Here is an 18,837-nt window from a genome sequence, read left to right on the forward strand (position 1 = left end):
TATATATATATATATGTGTGTGTGTGTGTGTGTGTGTGTGTGTGTGTGTGTGTGTGTGTGTGTGTGTGTGTGTGTGTGCGCGCGTGAAAGTTTCCCTTTCTGGTAATATCGTGTCTTTACTTTTCCAGCATTTTAAAATGTACATATATACAAAAAAAAATATAAATTTTATATATTTTTCAGCTATTATTTTTACAGCGGCTATACAATGTCATTTTTTCATTGAAAACTGGCACAGAAGGGGATATTTTCAAGGTCAAAATCTTAGAAGACATTATCTAAAAGTGAGGAATTAAAGTGATAATTTGCGTTATCCAATAAAAGGAGAGGAAACATTTTGCTTCAGAGCAGAAGATTTGCTTCATGAATCAAAATTGGGTAACACCGTTAGTTTTTGAGCATATTGTGTTAGTGAGACTAAAGGTGCTCCACTTTAGCATACTTAAGGGACTAAATATGTTCGGGGTTACATTTGAGGGACCAAAATAAATCTATCCTCAAATATAAGGGACAATATTGGTAAAAAACTCCTAGCGAAACATTCAGAAATTTTATACTAATTATGTAAAAAATAGTATATGATACATTAGTATACAAAAAATATATATTTTATCGGCTATTAGTTTTTAAGCGACGATATAATGTAGTTTTCCCTATTTCATTTCCTTATTGTGCATATTGAATTCTAGTTCATTTTCCTGGTCTTTAGTTATAGGTAGAGATGCATGAGATGAAGATGGGAAACCTTGTTGTGCTGCATCTCTACCATCAAATGTGGGAGATATAAGTCGTTTAAGTCAAATTGTAAAAGGTTACACCTACAGAGGAAGACAAAGTTGAGTAACTACTCTTTCACAAATGCAGATAATCTTTGAGTCAAAGATTCTTTTGATGTTTTTAAGATAAAAATGCTGTAATCATTCCGCCAACTGAGATGACGAGGTTTCATTTAGTACTTAAACCAGCAGGTTTCTATTTTCTGCTGCGATCTCACCAGAGCATACTAAATATGGAAGTCCAATTAACTCACATCGAAAGGCCCCATCTTTATTAGTAATAAATATAAGGGGTAAAAACTCCACTTCCAACCTTCGAGTCTCCTCAAGAGCAAGGTGGGAAGTTCTTAGAGGGAAGGATGCCGAGGGTCTATTGGAAACAACCTCTCTACCCCAGGGTAGGGATAAGGTCTGCGTACATACTACCCTCCCCAAACCCCCTAAGTAGGATTATACTGAGTCGTTGTTGTTGGTAAAAATATGCACAAGGGCAGCAGCTTTATCGTTAAATTAAAAATTAAAAAGACCATGCATGGACTAAAATCTCTAATTAGGAAAGCTAATTACATCTAATAGCTTGTTTAACAAGTTTCTGTGACGCCAAAAGTACTCTCTTTTTTTTCGCTATTGAGGATAAGTTAGAAATTTTTGGTGCAAAAATTAATTTTCTCAAAACAAAATTATCTTTACCAAAAAATACTTTTTGAAAACTTGCAATAGACTTAAAAGCACTTTTTGAAAAAATTGCCAAACACAATCTTTTAATAGAATACTATAAAATGCACTTACTAAATGAATTTGTTAAACACAAAGTACTTCACTAAAAAAGATATAAATGCTTTTTAAAATAAGTAGTTACTAGAAATTCGGGCAAACTACTCTAATAGCTCTAAAATCAAACTTAATTTGAAAAATGTTTTTCTCAAAAGTGCTTTTCAAAAAAAATACTTGTGAAAAGCTATTTGTGTTTCACTTATTAATTTGAAAATTACTTTTGAATAGCAACTAGTATTTGGCCAAGCTTTCAAAAAATGCTTCTAGGTGTATTTTTCTCAAAAGTGCTTCACCAAAATGTACTTTTGGAAACAAAAAATATTTTTTTCTGCTTCCCTGCTTCTACATAAACGTACTCTTCTTTTCTTCTAAAAGCTTGGCCAAACACCTTTAACTTTGGGAAAAATACTTTTTTTTAACCAAAAAGAAGCTTGGCCGACAAGTTATGAGAATCACTTAAAGATGCTATACAAGCAAACATACGCAGACAGCCAACAGATAAGTCTAACAAAAACTTAACACCCCATTTTATTAAACCCTAAAATTTGATCGCAGATTGAAAACAAAAGACCAAGGGGAAGAATCAGCAGTGCTGAGTGTTATACAATTTGCTTGCACCCTTTTCCAGAAGAAATAAGTAGGCATTCCCAGGAAAAATATCCTAAACTATAAACCAAGCACAAGTGCTGCAAAATTATGAATATAATTGGTAGAAGAACCAAAAAGGAGAGAAATCAAAAGAAAAGGCTAGAGAAAAGCACTATATAAAAGGTTGAGAGAGTTTCCTCTAGCTAAATATCATCTTGATCGCTCTCAAGACTTGTCTTCAACATATAGGGAGTTAGAGGCCGCAAGAAGTGCAGCGCCAATGCCAGAACCATCATTTGCGTGCTCGAAAACAATACTTGTTGCCATTTCCTCTCCAAGCAATTCAACTAAAGTGTTCTCCAAGCACTTTCTGTATTCTGTATAGTGCTCGTACAATCCACCATCCATGGCTACGACTATCTTTTCTTGACCACTTTCCCTGGGTGTATCCCTGCCCATCTTTTTGACAATGCCCAAGACCCCAGCCGCTGCAAGCCTTGCGCCACGTGTTGCAACAATGTTGCACAGCTCAACAACTAATCTTCTTGTCTTCAAGGAGGTATTGGATATCTGAAGTAGGATGAACAAAATGTCTAGTGTCAATTCATGTTGTATCATGATATCAAATGATAACAGTTATAATCTAAAAGAGTCGCTGCATGAGAGACAGATATCAATAATTGGATTTCCGCTTACTTGTGACCCAAATTTTTCATTTCATTTGTCACCATCAGAAATTTCCCCTTTTTGTCGTACATAGGAACACTAGTGAAAAATTAAGTCCTAACTAAAACAGTTCCTCTTTGCTCCAAAGAGATATGACCATAGAAATGATACCGTGAAAACAATTGTAGAAGGAATAATAAGCCACACAACATTAATTGAAAATGAGAGAAACTAAGAAGAGGCATAATAAGTGAAATGAACCAAATGGCCTTCATTTTCACTCTTTCTTTTTTTCCTTCAGAGGTATTGGTTATGGCAAAGAGCTAATACCTCTAAGATATCCTTCAACTTGTCGCCAACCACTCTCAAATCAGAGGATGTGTCATGATGCATAGCAGACATTTCAGGTGTCCTGCCATTTTTTTTAAACTGTTATGAGAGCATATTCTCGAATACGAAGAAACAGGCAAACAATAAATCCGTTTCATTGCCAGTACTCTTTTCTTTTCTTGTTTCTTTTTTCAAAAAATTTGTTATTTGGAGTTCATGGATTCTCAAATATCATCTGAATATAAGCATGCTTCCTCAGAAAATTTATTGATCAATTAGCATGCTTCATCAACTTTTAGCTCTATCATGTTTCTGCTGTACCCATCAGTATCCAGTACTAGCATATTAGAATTTAGATATTGCATGCAATTTTTTATTTAATTTCAAGAGAAGAATAAGTAATGTTCATTAATTGGTAGAGAGATGAAACGCGTTTGCAAGCAAGCTGAAAATAGACAATTTAAACTTGATAATAATTACAAGTGTCTATGGCCCCAAAACAACTGTGTAAAGTACCAAAAAACAATGAAAGCTCATTAATGCATGAATCATACTCAAGCTTGATCAACTGACAAACTAGGACAGCAACAGAAGAAAACAAGCAAAATTCATGTGTTTTGCACAAAAAGATTCTATAGTTAGTAAGAAATACCTCAATATGAATTGATTCTTGAGTTTTGGGGGGACCTCATCACCGAAAATGGCAGCTTCTTCAGCCATTCTGAGTAGAACTCTGCGTAAAATTTCTCCCAAGTACATGCCAGAGCATATCTTCTCAAATATCTGTTAGGATAAATAGATAGACCCCCAGGTTTATCAAGTTAATTGCATAAGCGAGCTTAGCCTAAATGAACAAAAGATAAACAAATAGATAAATAATTACCTGTTCACCCTTTAAACTACATGTATCATAGTCAAGCTAAGCCTAAATGAACAAACAATAAACAATTACCTGTTCACCAGGATTTAAACTATCTGTATCCATTGCATGGTCGTACTCTGTCAAGGGGAGATGGGAGGACCTAAAGTTACCCCATTCCATGTTGATAACCTACAAAGTAAGATAGAAGGCCCTCAACAACTATCCAATGGTGAATACCAAACAAGTGTAAGGGAGACCAAGAAGATCAATAGTCTTTAAAGTTTCCGAACCATTTCTCCAGATTTAGGCAGAGGACCATGCCATTTGGGAATTGCCTGAGCCCGTTCCACATATGCTGCATTGGTCCCAGTACCTAATATCACAGCAATGGATACATCCTTATTGGAGAATCTACCACCAGCCAATGTTCCAACAGTATCATTCACCTTTCATCAACAAGCAACTCAAACTCAAATTTTTACAACTAAGCGAGGTACTATACATAAGATTTATTTTTAAAAACAACCTTCAAACTGAATGATATTACTGAGCGGCATTAAGCAAACTTACCAGCGCCGACACCCTCATATCAACTCCTTTTCTTTGCATGGCTTTTGTCAGTTCTGCAACAACATCTTGTCCAACCTGTCACCCAGTAACTATGAGAGCTTATTTTTTCACTTCACTAAATCTAATAAGAAAAAATTTAATCTGACCATATAATTATAGAATAGATAACCTTAGTTGTTATAGTGATTTTGATATCAACTGATGCAACTTGCTTGAATTTACTTATTAAATTGCAAACAATGTGAGTACCGTCAAACAGTAAATTATCTTCAATGATTTTCATAACAGAAAAAGAATTCATCAAAGGGGAAGCGTAGTTGATGACGTGCTAGCTCATTTTATCCATCAACCAAAAGAAAGATTAAGTTTTCCAAAACCAAATATCTAGAACAGGGAAAAACATGAGTTTTTCAATCTGAAACTACCTTAAAGTTGTATTTCTGATAAATCAAACTTTAGTTTCAGATTAAACACAATATACATGAACGGAAAAGTAAATCAGCAGGCTGCATCAAATCGAAGCTAGCAAAACTATTTCGATTAATATGTCTAAAAGAACTAGCAAAAAGTCCATTGTAATCAGTTGAAAGGAACATGAGCAAGCTGCAGAGCCGATAGTTAGAACCACATCTAGGAACAAGAAACTTCATTTTAATTTGCACAGTTGCCTCCAGAAAACAACAAAAAATATATAGTTGCGAGGGAAATGGATACCGTGTCATCAATGGAGAAACCTTTCGTCCACCTGATAAGAGTTCCAGAATTGATTGAAGTCTGCATGATTGGGAATGAGAAAGTGAAACCGAGTTCCCTCTGCTTACCAGGAGGTTGATGAAATTTTTCTTCTTCTTCAGCAACAAATTTTGCAAGTTCTGCCGCAATATAGTCAAAAAGTGCCTGAAATCATATGGACTTCAAAGGATCAAAAGCCACGAGGAGCTAAACAATCGAAAAGGGTGCAAAAATTGAGAGGTCAAAATACTTACTTCTGAAGTCCCAACCATCAAATTTGGAGGAATTGATGCCTCCGTAAATTCTTGATGGACAATACCACCATCTTTTCCCCCCAATTGCACCCGCAATACTCGAAAATTTGTTCCACCAAGATCCAATGCATAAAAGACTCCTTCTTCATCGCTAAGACAAAATTTATCAAAGAAACAAAAATTAATATATTTTCCTTTTACCGAGGATATAGTAGCCATTATACAGAATATAATTAAATCACTCCTCACTGCAAGCAATGCTGAAAGTTATTCCTTATAAAAATTAAATGTACTTAAAGAGGAGGGGGGATGAAGCTGCAATGCATTGATCATAACATCATAAAGAAATTTACTTTGACCACATGTTCATAAGAGAATTCATTTGACACGAAATTGACTCGGGAATACGACCAGAACAAGGTCAAGAGCACTGGAGTACCAAACTACACGCTGCACCTTCTGATGTATTAAACTTAGCTTTCTGAACATTGTTCTAGATTAAGTAGCTAAGTAGAGCACATCGAATATGTAAAGTAAGAAAGAAACAAGAACAACAAAGGATCTTGTGAATGTTGCAATGCAAATTTAGGGAATTTATATCTACATAGCATAACTTCCAAATTTAAGCATTAATATAAAATCATAAAGAGAAAACCTTTTACACAATTTCAGACAGAGCATATTCAAAGGAATCTACTTGTCAAAAGATTTGCCATTCTTCAGTAGAATTTTTTTTTGATGTCTAATCAATTTCTCGAATACCATAAGCAATAATCCTAAATTTCCTCCCAATAAATTGATGTCTTTATGAACAACCCCCTCTGCCACAATTCGTTTCATTAAAAAAAGCTGCGCTTTTTTCCAATCACTTTTCATATACTATGATCTATAGTACTTAGTACTTTTTATATAATTTCTAAATACAAAAATTCTAATTTATTTTTAAATAAGGAATTGATATATGATGTGTTAACCTCGTACTCCACACCCACCCACTCCCCCCACCCCCACCCCCACCCCCTTTTTTTTTGTGACGGACGGACTAGATACTAATTGATGCAAAAAAAAAAAAAAAAAAAAAAAAAACGAGAAACTAACCCAGTTGGGAGATTGTCGACATAGCTGATAAGCATCTTGAGTTTGCTGCCGCCCTCAGAGGCGAGGCCGGCGTGCATCTCCACCGTCATGGCATCCGCCACTTGCTTTAGCTTGGCATCTGGGGTCCCACACTTCTCCTCGAATTCTTTCAGAATTGCCCTCGCACGTGCCCACTTGCTCGATTTCCGCATTCGGTGCCGGACGATGAGTGCCCCCACAGCTACCGTCACCGCCGCCCCCACCACCACCGCTCCCACCGTCGCCTTCTTCATCTCTTAATACTAAAGAAAAATGATGGAGAAGGGTAATTAGCGATTACGGATTACGAATATTTGTGAGTTTGTTTTTAGTTAGGAATAGGGATCAGATCAAGAGATGTTGAATAATTAATTTTTAATTAAAAGAGAGAAAAAGGGAAGTTTTTTTTATAAGGTGAGGGAGTGAGGGAAATTCGGTAGTGACAGATGCAGCAGAGCCATCCTTCTTCAGACATTTGGATTTCACTCTAACATCATCCTTACGTATGTATAAGAATTGTAGTACAATTCTACTTGCAATTTTATCAAATACTTTAATTGTAAAAATGGCACGGACGCCCTATTTGGTCGCCCTCATTTAACTTATATCTATATTTTTAAAATTATTTAACTTATACCATAATTTTTACAACTTCAAACGCCTCCTTCTTCCTGCTACCTATGCGCTCCTTTCTTCCTCCTTTCTTTTCTACTCTTCAATTTTTATAATTTAAAGTATATTTTACTGCTGATTTGCTCATAATGACTGTCATTTTTGTTGAAACAACATTTTAGAACTTTTCTTCATCTATTTATAATTCATTGTCTGTATTTATTATATTTGCAATGAATTCAGATAGATCCAGAAATGGAATATCAAACAACTAGTTGATTGCGGCTTTATTGATGCAATTCTTACACTAAGCTTTGAAAGTTGAACTATTATGCTGAAGCTTTGAAACTTCAGCTAGTACGACTGTAGGACAAAAACTTCAGCTTATTTAGTGCTGAAGTTTTTACAAATGAACTAAATAACTTCAGCATCTTCTGCTGAAGTTTTGAAAATTTTATGACAAAATTAATGAATACAGGACAAAACTTCAGCTTATTTAATATTGATGTTTTTACAAATAAACTAAATAACTTCAGCATCTTCTGCTGAAGTTTTTGAAAAAGTTTTATGACAAAACTAATGAATCCAGGACAAAACTTCAGCTTATTTAGTGCTAAAGTTTTTACAAATGAACTAAATAACTTCAGCATCTTCTGCTGAAGTTTTTGAAAAAGCTCAAAAAAACTATTGAATCGAGGACAAAACTTCAGCTAAAACATGCTGAAGTTCAGCAAATAGAGAACAAAACTTCAGCAAGTAGAATGCTTAAGTTCAGCAATTGCAAATAACTTCAGGCCCGTCTACTAGAATGCTGAAGTTTGAGTGATTGTCTTTACTACTTCAGGCCCGTATGCCTAAAGTTTACGCGAAAAGTGGGTACGCTCGCAATTCTTTTTGCAAAGCGGGTATAAGTTAAAACGTGACCCAAAAAACGGGTATAGATGCAAATCCCCCACTTTAATTGTACACTTTATTCCTTTTAAGTTGAAAATTTTATTTTTTAAAAAATTGGTTAGTATATGTCTGTACTAAGACGAGAATTTAATAATCATTATACTCTTTTTTAAATGAAAATGGTAATGTATGTATCATGTTAAGCTTTGGAGTGTGACCAAAATTTGGCGGAGGATCTCTTCGTTTTGTACCTCCCCAGTTTTAATATTTTTCACATTTTTCTTTATCGGACCTATTTTTTTATATTTTAAATAAATTGTGAGCTCAGACAACCTTTTTCTCTTTAATTATTTATTACTCAAAATTATGGCAGTACTATGTAAAATCTCCACGTCACCGGATTTTGAACTTTTTCTTTTCTTTTTCTTTTCTTTTGTGGGGCAATATGTTCTTTGGTTTTTTTAACAAATTATGGCTTTTAAAAATAATTTTGAAAAACAAAAGATTTGTTTGTTAGCGTTACTTGTTGACGTACTTTATAAAACATAGCTTTAGATTATTTTGCTTTTCGAAAAACAATATCCATTTCTGAAAATAAACTCCCTTGATTTTTGTGTAAAAAAGAAAGCTTTTTCTTATAGCTTTTCTAATTTAAACCAAAATAATTACCTTGACAAGGTAAAAATAGCACAGACTAGCTAGTTTTCGGTCTTGTCATTTAAAAAACACCAGTGTTTGTAAAGTCATTGAAAAATAGCTACCATTTTGCTGCAACACGAAAAGTTCCAGCATAATATACTAGAGATCGGTGCACATGTATATGAACTTCCAACATATTATGCTAGAACTCCAACACGCGGAAAGTTCCAGTATAATATACTGGAGATTGGAGCACCGGTGCTCCAATCCAGGGGCGGATCCACCCTTTTAAGAAGGGGTGGCATGGCACCCGGTAAGATGATAAAATTTTATATACCTATGTTGAGATTTTCTTAAATTAGGTTAATTATCTGATCCTACCACCCGCAACCATAAACTAGACAAATGTGCCATGGCTGGTAGACATTTTTGAAAGCTTCTCTCGTGTGTAAAATTCAAGTTGAATTTATCTTGAAGCTTGTCTGACTTTCTCTTTTCTTTGTGCTTTTATTTCCTTCTGTCCCAGGCATTTTCCTTTTCGGCTACCACCGAATTTTCTATTTGTCGTTTTATTATTATTTTTTATATTTTTCTTTTCTCTATTCTATTATTTTGTATGTTATCTCTAGCAAGAACACTAAAAAATGAGACTCCTAAACTTTAAAATTATATAAAATAAGCAATTCTCTTAATCAAAAATTTATGAGTTTTCTTCTTTCAAATTTGAAAAACTTGGGTCTTAGTGAGAACTTTGGATTGAGATCAAATTTTTTTTCATCTTTTTTATATCATAAAAATTTGTGTTATGCGATGGCTGTTAGATATAATTTAAATCACTTTACTATAATTTCGTAAGCATTGCTTAAAAATATGTGATTTATGATTTTAATTTATGATAAATTATAGTTTATCTAATTTATGCTTATGGGGCATAATCTATCTATGGAATATATTTTTTAAAATTTTTTTATTCCGATTGATATAATTCTCTTTTTGAAGATGTTATCTTACTTGTGTAAATTAATTTTTAATATACAGAAAAGATATAATTTTTCAGTGAAAATATTGATTTTACTTATGTAGTTATAATAAAGGTGTGATCCTATTTTAAAATTCTAATCACATTTGTTTTTTTATATCTGAGATGTAATTTTTAAATAAAAAATACCAACTAGGTTGACCCAAATCAACTCAAAAAAATCGATTAAACGTTACATTAAAGGAAATTATAGCCTCCGCCAACTTCAAATCCTAGATCCGGCTCTGCTCCAATCTCCAGTATATCATGCTGGAACGATATATTATACTACTGAAATTTTAGTATATTATACTGGAGTATTTTTTCGGATTTTGAACAGTATTTTTGTTCAAATTTATCTTTACATGAGAAGTGACTAAATTTCGATTACTTTTGAAGATGTGACTATTTTTGAATGATCACTTGTAAATCACGCTATTTTTGAATTTCTACACTTGACAAGTTAGTATGAGTCCAAAGATGATGATTTATGAAACTTCTACTTTTCACTTTAATCCAGAATTAAAAGAGCCTGCTAACGGTATAACTACCACATCATCAAATGGACGACTTGGACCTTTTACTTTGACCACACACAAATTTACTGATCCCATCAATATATAGTTGACCTCTCATAAGCAACAGCAACATTCGCATGTTACATCCACTATATATATTGATTCCAATTTTAGTCGTACCTCAACTGATGTTAACATGTTTCTTACTCAAAAAGATTTAATAACTTAAATTATAATTATGACCATCGTAGAAATGTTTTATTATTAATGTAGTTCAACCTATTTTAACATGTTACACTCTTGTAGCTTGTTTGATCAAGGTTCTCCAAAGTAAAAAAGAATATTCTTTTTTTTTTCAAAGTTAAAAGTGTTTGACCAAATTTCTAAAGAAAAAAAAGTAGTTTTAAGTAAAAGCAGAAGCTGTTTTGAAAAAGCAGAAAAAATAGTTTTTCACCGGAAGCACTTTTTTTGAAAAGTATTTTTTAAAAGCATAAACTTAGAAGCACTTTTTAAAAACTTCGTCAAATACTAATTGTTGTTCATAAGTGCTTTTCAAATTAATTATAGCATGTTTGGCCAAGCTCCAAAAACCAGCTTATTTTAAGAAACACTTTTCTCGAAAGCGCTTTTCTCAAAAGTACTTTTGGGCGAAAGACAATTTATGTTTGACTAATTAATTTGAAACACTTCTGAGCAGCAATTAGTGTTTGGTCAAGCTTTAAAAAACTGCTTCTAAGTGTATTTTTTTTTTCAAAAAAAAGTGCTTTCGGAGAAGCTACTTTTTTCTGCTTCTCCAAAACTGCTTCTAGTTCTCCTTAAAACCACTTTTTCTTTCAAAAGGTTGACCAAACACTTCAACGTTGAAAAAAAAGTGCTTTAGGATTGGAGAAGCTTGGCCAAATACAAACTGCTTCTCACACTTTTGAAAAAAATCACTTCTTAAAATAAGCTGAATTATGAAACTTGGCCAAACAGGCTATATAGCATGAAAAAGTCCTTGTAGCTATCTATTAACTAACCTGATATACAAGTTGAAAAGAGAGAGAAGCAAGAGACAAACTCGTTCTAATATTTGCTATCTCAGATGGAGCAACACGCTGAGACTACGGTTTAGTCATATTGAAAATCAATTAAAACTATGAAAACAACTAAATCTGTTATAAGATTGCGACGATTTTTTTCTTCTGTTATAAGAGGCAGTTAGTAATAAAATGAATCAAGTCCAAGTAGAAACAAATGGATATAAAAAATCACATAGCCATGAGTCCATGATGGCTAGTTTGAAATTGAGGGAGTTGATTGATATGAACATGTGAATACCAATTCCGTCCAGAATGATATAAATTCAGATTTCTATCTCTAGTTTAAACATTATAAGATTAAGGACCTCAACCTTTTAAAGTGAAACTTAAATTACCCTATTGCAATTTTATCAAAAACAGTTTAATATATCCTGGATATGTCAAATCCCAAAGCATATAATTTAAATACAGACACAAACACAGAAAGGAAATGGAGCAACGAGCAGGAAACGCAGAGACTGAAATATGGTGTCATTAACTGTAATCGAGTATACAAAAACTATTTCAAGGAACAAATGTACTGTGAATCCCGCTTCTAGTAAACCCAGCACACCTAACCTTTCTCATAACCCGCCCCAACGTAGCATAGCTTTCTACTCATTAATTCCAGCAAAGCTATAACCCCCGCCCCCCAACCCACCCCCAAACGAAAAGAAAGATCAATTGGAACTGATGCAGGAAGATCAATCTTCTCCAGCACTGTCCCTAGTATTTTTACATAAACTGAACTGTACAGGAGTCCACAGGACTATTCTACCTGGAACTCTCCACCCAAGTATCAGGCTCACTCCCAACATTAGAAATGCAAGCCTCCTGGAAAAAAAGAAGCATAGAGAAATGAAAGCCAGCAAGTAACATTATACTTACCCCGTTGAGCTGGCTTTTCATCCCTCGACTGGCATTGTTTCCAGCATGGACTTTCGCAAATGAAGCTCCACTTCTTTCAAGCTGTTGACGTAACACTGTACCTACAAGACAACCATAAAAAAGCAACCAAAAACCAGTACGATAAAGACAAAGTCTGTTATTTAAAACAAAATGCAAATGAAATTTCAAAACATGAAACATGCCTTATAGAAGATTTCTGCGCAGGCTCTGATCCAATGCTATCCAGTGATGTTAACATTCCACGCGGAGCTCTTGGCTTCATGAAACGCAAAACAAAATGAAACTGGTTAAAGGTCAGAACCATGCAAATTGCAACAGTAGTGTCGAATCTAACTCATGGTAAAGGCATAAGAAAAAAGATTGAATGAACTATAAAAATCAATGACGTCAGAGAGATAAGAGGCAAAATAAACTTATGCAAAACCTCTAACTCCAGCAACGCATCTCCAAAAGATCTTGAACCATTTTCACATACATTATTTGATAGTGACTTGGACTCGGCCCTGTATAAGTCGCCCTGAGAGGAATAGAGAGAGATGCAACCAGTACTGCCCACTGGATGACCGCCATGGCTGAGTTGGAGCAATTCATGCGCAGGATCCTCACATGTACCAGCCTCTACAAGGTTTGTGACACCACTAGAACGGTGGACACATCCATCAGCGCTTTCTGCACATTGTGCTCCTTGTGAATTACTTGGTTCAGCGCAGGTATCTTTGTCCAGAATAGCAAACTGCATCTTATCACTGGTGAAATTATTTGAAATTTCATCACTCTTTCTCTTCCCTCCAGAAACTGTCGAGGAACACTGTTGTAAGAACATGCCACCTTTCTGACCAACAATAAGTTCAGGTGAGAGTGAATCCCTTCTTGGAGGGCTAACCGATGGTCTTTTGTCCTGACTCTGTTGCTTCTCTTCTGCACCTTCAAGCTCTTTTTTCCTTTTCAACCCTCTTTCTCCAGATTTTGACCTGCATATACTACCGCTGCAGGATGGTTTCTCTGCCAGCTGACCACTCATTACCCTTGCTATTTGGCTTTGCTTATAGCCATCAGGTAAAACATAAGATGGAATCTGCTTTCTACGAACATGGGAGACCAACATTTCCATTCCTGGTTTCCAATACATATACATGTTTATTTGGTGTCTAAACTCATCAACTGTCCCGCGAATATCAAACTGCTGGCCTTCTTGAACCAACTCGCCTGGCCTCCTCTGCAAACCCATGAAGAAAGCGCGATGGGCACATTGTTTGGAGGGGTCCACATACTCATGGGGATAAGGATGACACTGCAACTTCCCATATGTGTCCCGCTCTATCTGCAAATATACAAAAAAGAATTATAAATAGACGGGAAACCTTTGCTTCACTTACTACCTTCTCTTTTTTCCTTCTGTAGAGGCTCAAGTAAAGGAACCAAAGCCTCCTGAGCATCAGTTATCCAACAAGTAATAGATGTTACCATCAACGTAAGCTGCCTTAACCGGGACTCGACCCATCCTCTCCACACAAGCAAGTCATCATCATCAGCTGCAACTATGTCAATTTGCAAATAGTTCTTGTAGCTTTCGAAGAAAGGATACTGCTCAAACAGTGTAGTCCACTGAGCTTTATTCAGCTCAATTTCCTGATATGGGAAAGCAAAAAGAGGTAAAGCCAGTACTAGCTAAATACAACATAAATTACAGAGGAGGGTTATCTATACCTGACAGATGTTGTTACCGAATTGAAATTGTTCTGTCATAACTCGAAGAGTACTTGCAGAGACGTTGTAGCTTGAGTTCATGCAAGGATAGGCAGGTGTAATAATTGGCATCTGATGTGTACGGTCCCAAGGATTTTTTCTTGGATCCCAGACAGAGAATCCAAGTTCTTTATCCTCTATCTGACAAAGCATCACAGGATTTGGCCAACGCCATTGAGTATATACACGAAAGAAACGAGACACCAGCATACTCGGAACAGCATTTGGATAGAGTTGGCAAACCCGAGCAACCAGAAGAGCCCAGTTCACTCCACCAAGAAATCCAGTTACCTAAAAGAGACAATTCAGAACGGGAAAAAATTAATGGGTCAAAGAAAGAACAGACATTAATAAGCCGAAGAGGAGGGACAAGAAAAATGCAAACCTACATTTGAATAAACACCACGCTGCTTAGCCCAAAACTTTAAACATCGAAGCGTGGTCCGAAAAAACTGCAGTGTAGAAGAAAAATGAGATATTACTACAGAATGTTCTAAATATTTTCTCTCCCTATTGTTTCCTTTTTGGTTGGGGATCATCACCTCAATATTTGGAACAAGTTTAATGATTTTATCAGCCACCCTGCAGCCATTGAGGCTCCTTACAGTTGGTTCATCAACATTGCATAACATGGATTCACTGGATATGTCCAAATCCTGTCCACAAGAAGATGTCGCAAGACAACATCAGGTATACTACTATTAGTGGTCTAAGATGACTAATGCCATAGCATGGATGTCAATTCAAATTTGAGAAAATAGAGCATTTACGTGTCCCCATCCTGTCAGGACCCCATGACTTGGTAAGCCCAAGGAATGGTTATAGGTATACCATGGACACATGAAATTAAAGAATGTATAAATCCTCAGATCCAGACAGGGTTAAGCTGCTGCAGGTGAAAAGGATTAAGCACCCAGAATACAAGCAGAAATCAGGGCTTTTTACGAGAACAAATCTTTGTGCAGGCAAATTAACTTCTTCTAAAGCAAGGTTGGAGTACAGAAAAAGCCCTTCCCTTTCCTCGGAAAGACCAAAAGGAAATGGACGCTATCACAAAGAAATAACACTTACATCTGGTACAACCAAAAGAGAAATGCTTGCATAGAGAATATCAATTGAGATCCCATCAAACTTAAACTTCATAACGGGGACATGTGCATCTGGAACTGGTTGCAGTTCAGTAACTTCTTCCCTCTTCGCCAAAATATTATGCAATACAAAGAAGAAGTCATCCTGGTAAACAATGTCAGCATTAGATGCTATATTAAATGGCTAGTTGCTAAAGGACATCAGAAACTAAAACGACCTCTCGATTCACATAAGATGGTCCAACACATAAGGTGTCTATGTCAGCTCCAGGACCATGCACCTACAAAAAGGAATCTTATAATTAGTTAAGTAGCGCTGCTAAGGGAATGGTTCAAACATTCTCCAGGAAAATGTAAAGCTTATAGAACATAATTGTAAATACATCCGTGTGACGGGAATAGCTTCAAGAATACAATAGCATCAATACCCCCCCCCCCCCAAAAAAACTCTTTTCCCAAGGATGAAGTTTCAGATGTAAGGGACATCTAGATTATCATTTAACCATTGGTTAAAAAATTTAGGAAAAAGTTAATTCCTTCAACAAGCCTCAGAGGTGATTCCAGAGTCCATTGAGACTCCTCATAAGTCAAAATATCTCGACCAAATTACAAATGAAAAGCTCCCTTTAGAAGCATCTATCTCAATGAAAAGCAATAGGAAGGACAATTGAGTAAACTAATCTGTTGGGTTGCAAATTGAGAATAGTAACAGAAGGGATAATTGTGTGAAACAAACAGTTTTGTAGTGAATTCTGAAGTCTGTAGAACAAGACATAATGCATGAGGTCCACTCAATTTAGGACCCACCAAACTATTGATGCCACACAAGCTTGTTTTTGGATATTTCCCTAGCTTTTGTGGGATATTAGCACCACTCTGACCACAAAACAGGAATTATTTAAGCCAACATCGTTTCGTGCTTGCATACAATTAATTTCACACCTTGCAGTTATAGTAACACTGAAACCCTTCCTAGTTGGTAGTTGGCAAACAATTTCGCAACTATTTCTAGGTCTGTATTGAACTTATTCGATGCATAGACAACCAAAACAATTAAGTTTATATTGTTCATGGGAACTTCAGAAAAGAAGCTGCTTACCCCAAGGCGATAAGAACCAAAGGTTAAAATGACAGCATTTGCATCCTCAACCATCTGATCATTGTACCCTCTTAGTCGAGTAAGTTCTTTCACCCAATCCTTCACAATCTAAAGGAAAAGATTAAAAAGTGTCACAAGAGTGGATTGGGCCAAAATAGAAATGAACTATATGATAGGAAAAGGGAAGGATAAAGCTTAGACTACTACTTCCGTTCTTCTTACAAGACATTGAGGGGTATGCACAAACAAAATTTTAGCTTCCTTTATTAACCAAAAAAATTCAGTGAAAAATATTTACCAACGATCCTTACCTGCAACTTAAAAAATGATTACATTATTGAAAAAACATTATTGAGAAAAGAAACAATTACTCCTAGAACGACCTAACATGAATGATGGATCCAGTTTTAATAATTTTCTTCATCAAGATCAGGGAAACAATCCAGGCACTAGTTGGAAAAAAGGAAAGTTTGGATCTATTTGAAGATAAGTTCCAGCAAAATAAAACTGGAAATATTAGTGATCAGATATTAAACTTGCTTAGTAAGAAAAACAGTGGCATTTAATACATCAAATGTTACATCAAGCGCAGATTAGCAACTAATAAATTAGTGCTGAAACAGAGACCCAAAAATCCAAACAAGGGAAAACAAGGAAGCATCAAGTGTATGGTTAACAATTAATAAATGCTGCCATGCAGGTGAAAGGGGAAAAGCAATATTATCTGTTTCACTAAGTTTAGGAAGATAAATTTTTTCTACTAAAAAGCAAAGCAACTGATCAATTCTCTATCAGCTGAATATTCAAATGACCATCCAATATTTACCAATCCAAAGCGCATCCAGTCACCATTCACAGCCTACTCAAGCCAAGTTCATAAGTTACTAAAGACATGATTTTTCTTACTGCTCCTCACTACACATGCACCAGACATAATTTACTGGAATGCCTGAAAGTCAAAATCATGTAGAGTCCACAACCCTTAATGTGCCGGGCGACAACCACAAATTGATCCCAAACTAGTTAAATTGGCTATATGAATTCTCAATATCCATTCTGCTCCATTTGGACACTTTCTATTTCAATATTCAAAATTTTCTCTTTTAAGAGAAATTAGAGGTTCTCTAAATCCTAATGTCCTACGAACACTTAAAATTAAATATTATTGAAAGTCCACCGCCCAAGTCCTTATCCATCAACCTAAGCCATAAAAGGATCTATCCTAAGTTCTTTATAATCAAGGCCTTAAGTCTGAACCAGCACACCTATATCTAGACATAACAAAGGATATAGAGTATAGGCTAATAAGATACAGTTGACTAGGGCCAATCGACACGCTCAATCCTAAATTAGTCTCCTCCTAATAATTTAGTTGGGTAATCACCAAAACACAAATGATAAAAGAGGGAGCACGGGATTACCTGCTTAAGCTGGCAGAGAACTCGTTCTCTCTTAGCAGCCTCCTCAGCGCTTTCATATAGTCCAGCACCGACCAAAAACTAGAATCCACAAAACCAACACATCAAAATACACAAACTGGAGCAGGAAAAAACAACATAGTAAATAAAAAGAAAGCTTAAAGAACAAACCTTTTCCAACTCTTTGGTACGCTGAATATCAGCCTCCGTAGGCCCAGCTAGAGACAAAGGTTTCGTCACCCCATACTGCTTGGACGGCGGCAAAGTAGTAGCACAATTGGAAACCCCCATCGTTAAACCAAAAATCTTGTTCTAGTAGTTCAATATAATCACCAAATAGAAATGGATCGGAAATTCGAAATCAAAACTATTATTGAGGCAAAATTCCAGACCAAAAAGGTAACCTAATAAGGCTTTTTTTGACTTGTAAATACTCAAATTAAAAAATTAAAAAATTAAAAAAAAAACAAACAAACAAAAAAACCCTAGATCTAGAACATGAAAAAGAAAAAGAAGAAACTAGAGGAGAAGGGTTTGTTGATGTGGGGCTATAAAGGGAAAGGTCGGTGGAAACTGTAGCGCTTGTGGAATGAGGAAAGAGCGGACGTTCACATTACAAGTTGGGTTAGGAGATATGGAGGATATTGAAGAAGAACATTTTAATATTTTTATTTTTATTTTTATTTTTATTTTTATTTTTGAGAAAGAAAAGGTGGCTTAAGGCGCGTTTGATATTTTTGTAGTTTCTTTTTTTGCCAGTTGTCAACTTGATTAGTGCCTCGTGGCAATTTTGAAATCTTATTACTCCATTTGTTTACTTGTTTGAATTTGAAAATATGGAAGTATTTTAATGTTTTTCTTTGTTTAGGTTATTTTATTAATTAAAAATCGAGATCGTATTACTCTTATCTTTTTCTAAAAGTAACATCTTTAAGGGATGAAAAAATGTTATACTGTTTGTTCTTGTTTTAGTTTGACAATAGAAAAATGAAGGAATTTGAAGGAAATAAATTTTCCTATTGGGCAGTACAAACAATTAGGGATGTCAATGGATATTGGAAAACCGACTAAATCGATCGAACTATATCACACCGAACCAATTTTTTAGGTTTCTTTTAAGAAACCGTATATTTTTATATAAATCTATAACCGCACCGATAATTAGGG

General features: G+C 35.2%; 2 protein-coding genes across 3 annotated transcripts; both read right to left on the reverse strand.

The window, feature by feature from the left end:
- Positions 1–2,055: 2,055 nt before the first annotated feature.
- LOC107766493 (hexokinase-2-like) lies at positions 2,056–6,963 on the reverse strand (the record flags this gene model as incomplete). The annotated part of the gene is given in 10 exon segments (NM_001324915.1): positions 2,056–2,708; positions 3,135–3,216; positions 3,787–3,917; positions 4,087–4,185; positions 4,287–4,442; positions 4,567–4,641; positions 5,281–5,463; positions 5,553–5,703; positions 6,651–6,920; positions 6,922–6,963. Coding segments are annotated over 9 exon segments (1,492 nt in total), but the record flags the coding sequence as incomplete, so codon positions are not given.
- Positions 6,964–11,887: 4,924 nt separating this feature from the next.
- LOC107766494 (nuclear poly(A) polymerase 4) lies at positions 11,888–18,316 on the reverse strand. Of its 2 annotated transcripts, none has more exons than XM_016585293.2 (12): positions 17,842–18,316; positions 17,674–17,751; positions 16,253–16,360; positions 15,372–15,434; positions 15,137–15,298; positions 14,608–14,721; positions 14,455–14,517; positions 14,027–14,356; positions 13,784–13,948; positions 12,795–13,640; positions 12,502–12,575; positions 11,888–12,399 (listed from the first exon to the last, which is right to left on the reverse strand). In XM_016585293.2, exons 1-12 carry the CDS (start codon positions 17,959–17,961, stop codon positions 12,375–12,377), a joined length of 2,148 nt encoding a protein of 715 aa, XP_016440779.1. In that variant the 5' UTR covers positions 17,962–18,316; the 3' UTR covers positions 11,888–12,374. The 2 variants fall into 2 exon arrangements, with proteins under 2 accessions (XP_016440779.1, XP_016440776.1); XM_016585290.2 differs by having other exon boundaries at positions 12,744–13,640.
- Between the last annotated feature and the right edge of the window lie 521 nt (positions 18,317–18,837).

The sequence above is a fragment of the Nicotiana tabacum genome, chromosome 8 (assembly GCF_000715075.1).
Source record: "Nicotiana tabacum cultivar K326 chromosome 8, ASM71507v2, whole genome shotgun sequence".
Classification (NCBI taxonomy): domain Eukaryota; kingdom Viridiplantae; phylum Streptophyta; class Magnoliopsida; order Solanales; family Solanaceae; genus Nicotiana; species Nicotiana tabacum.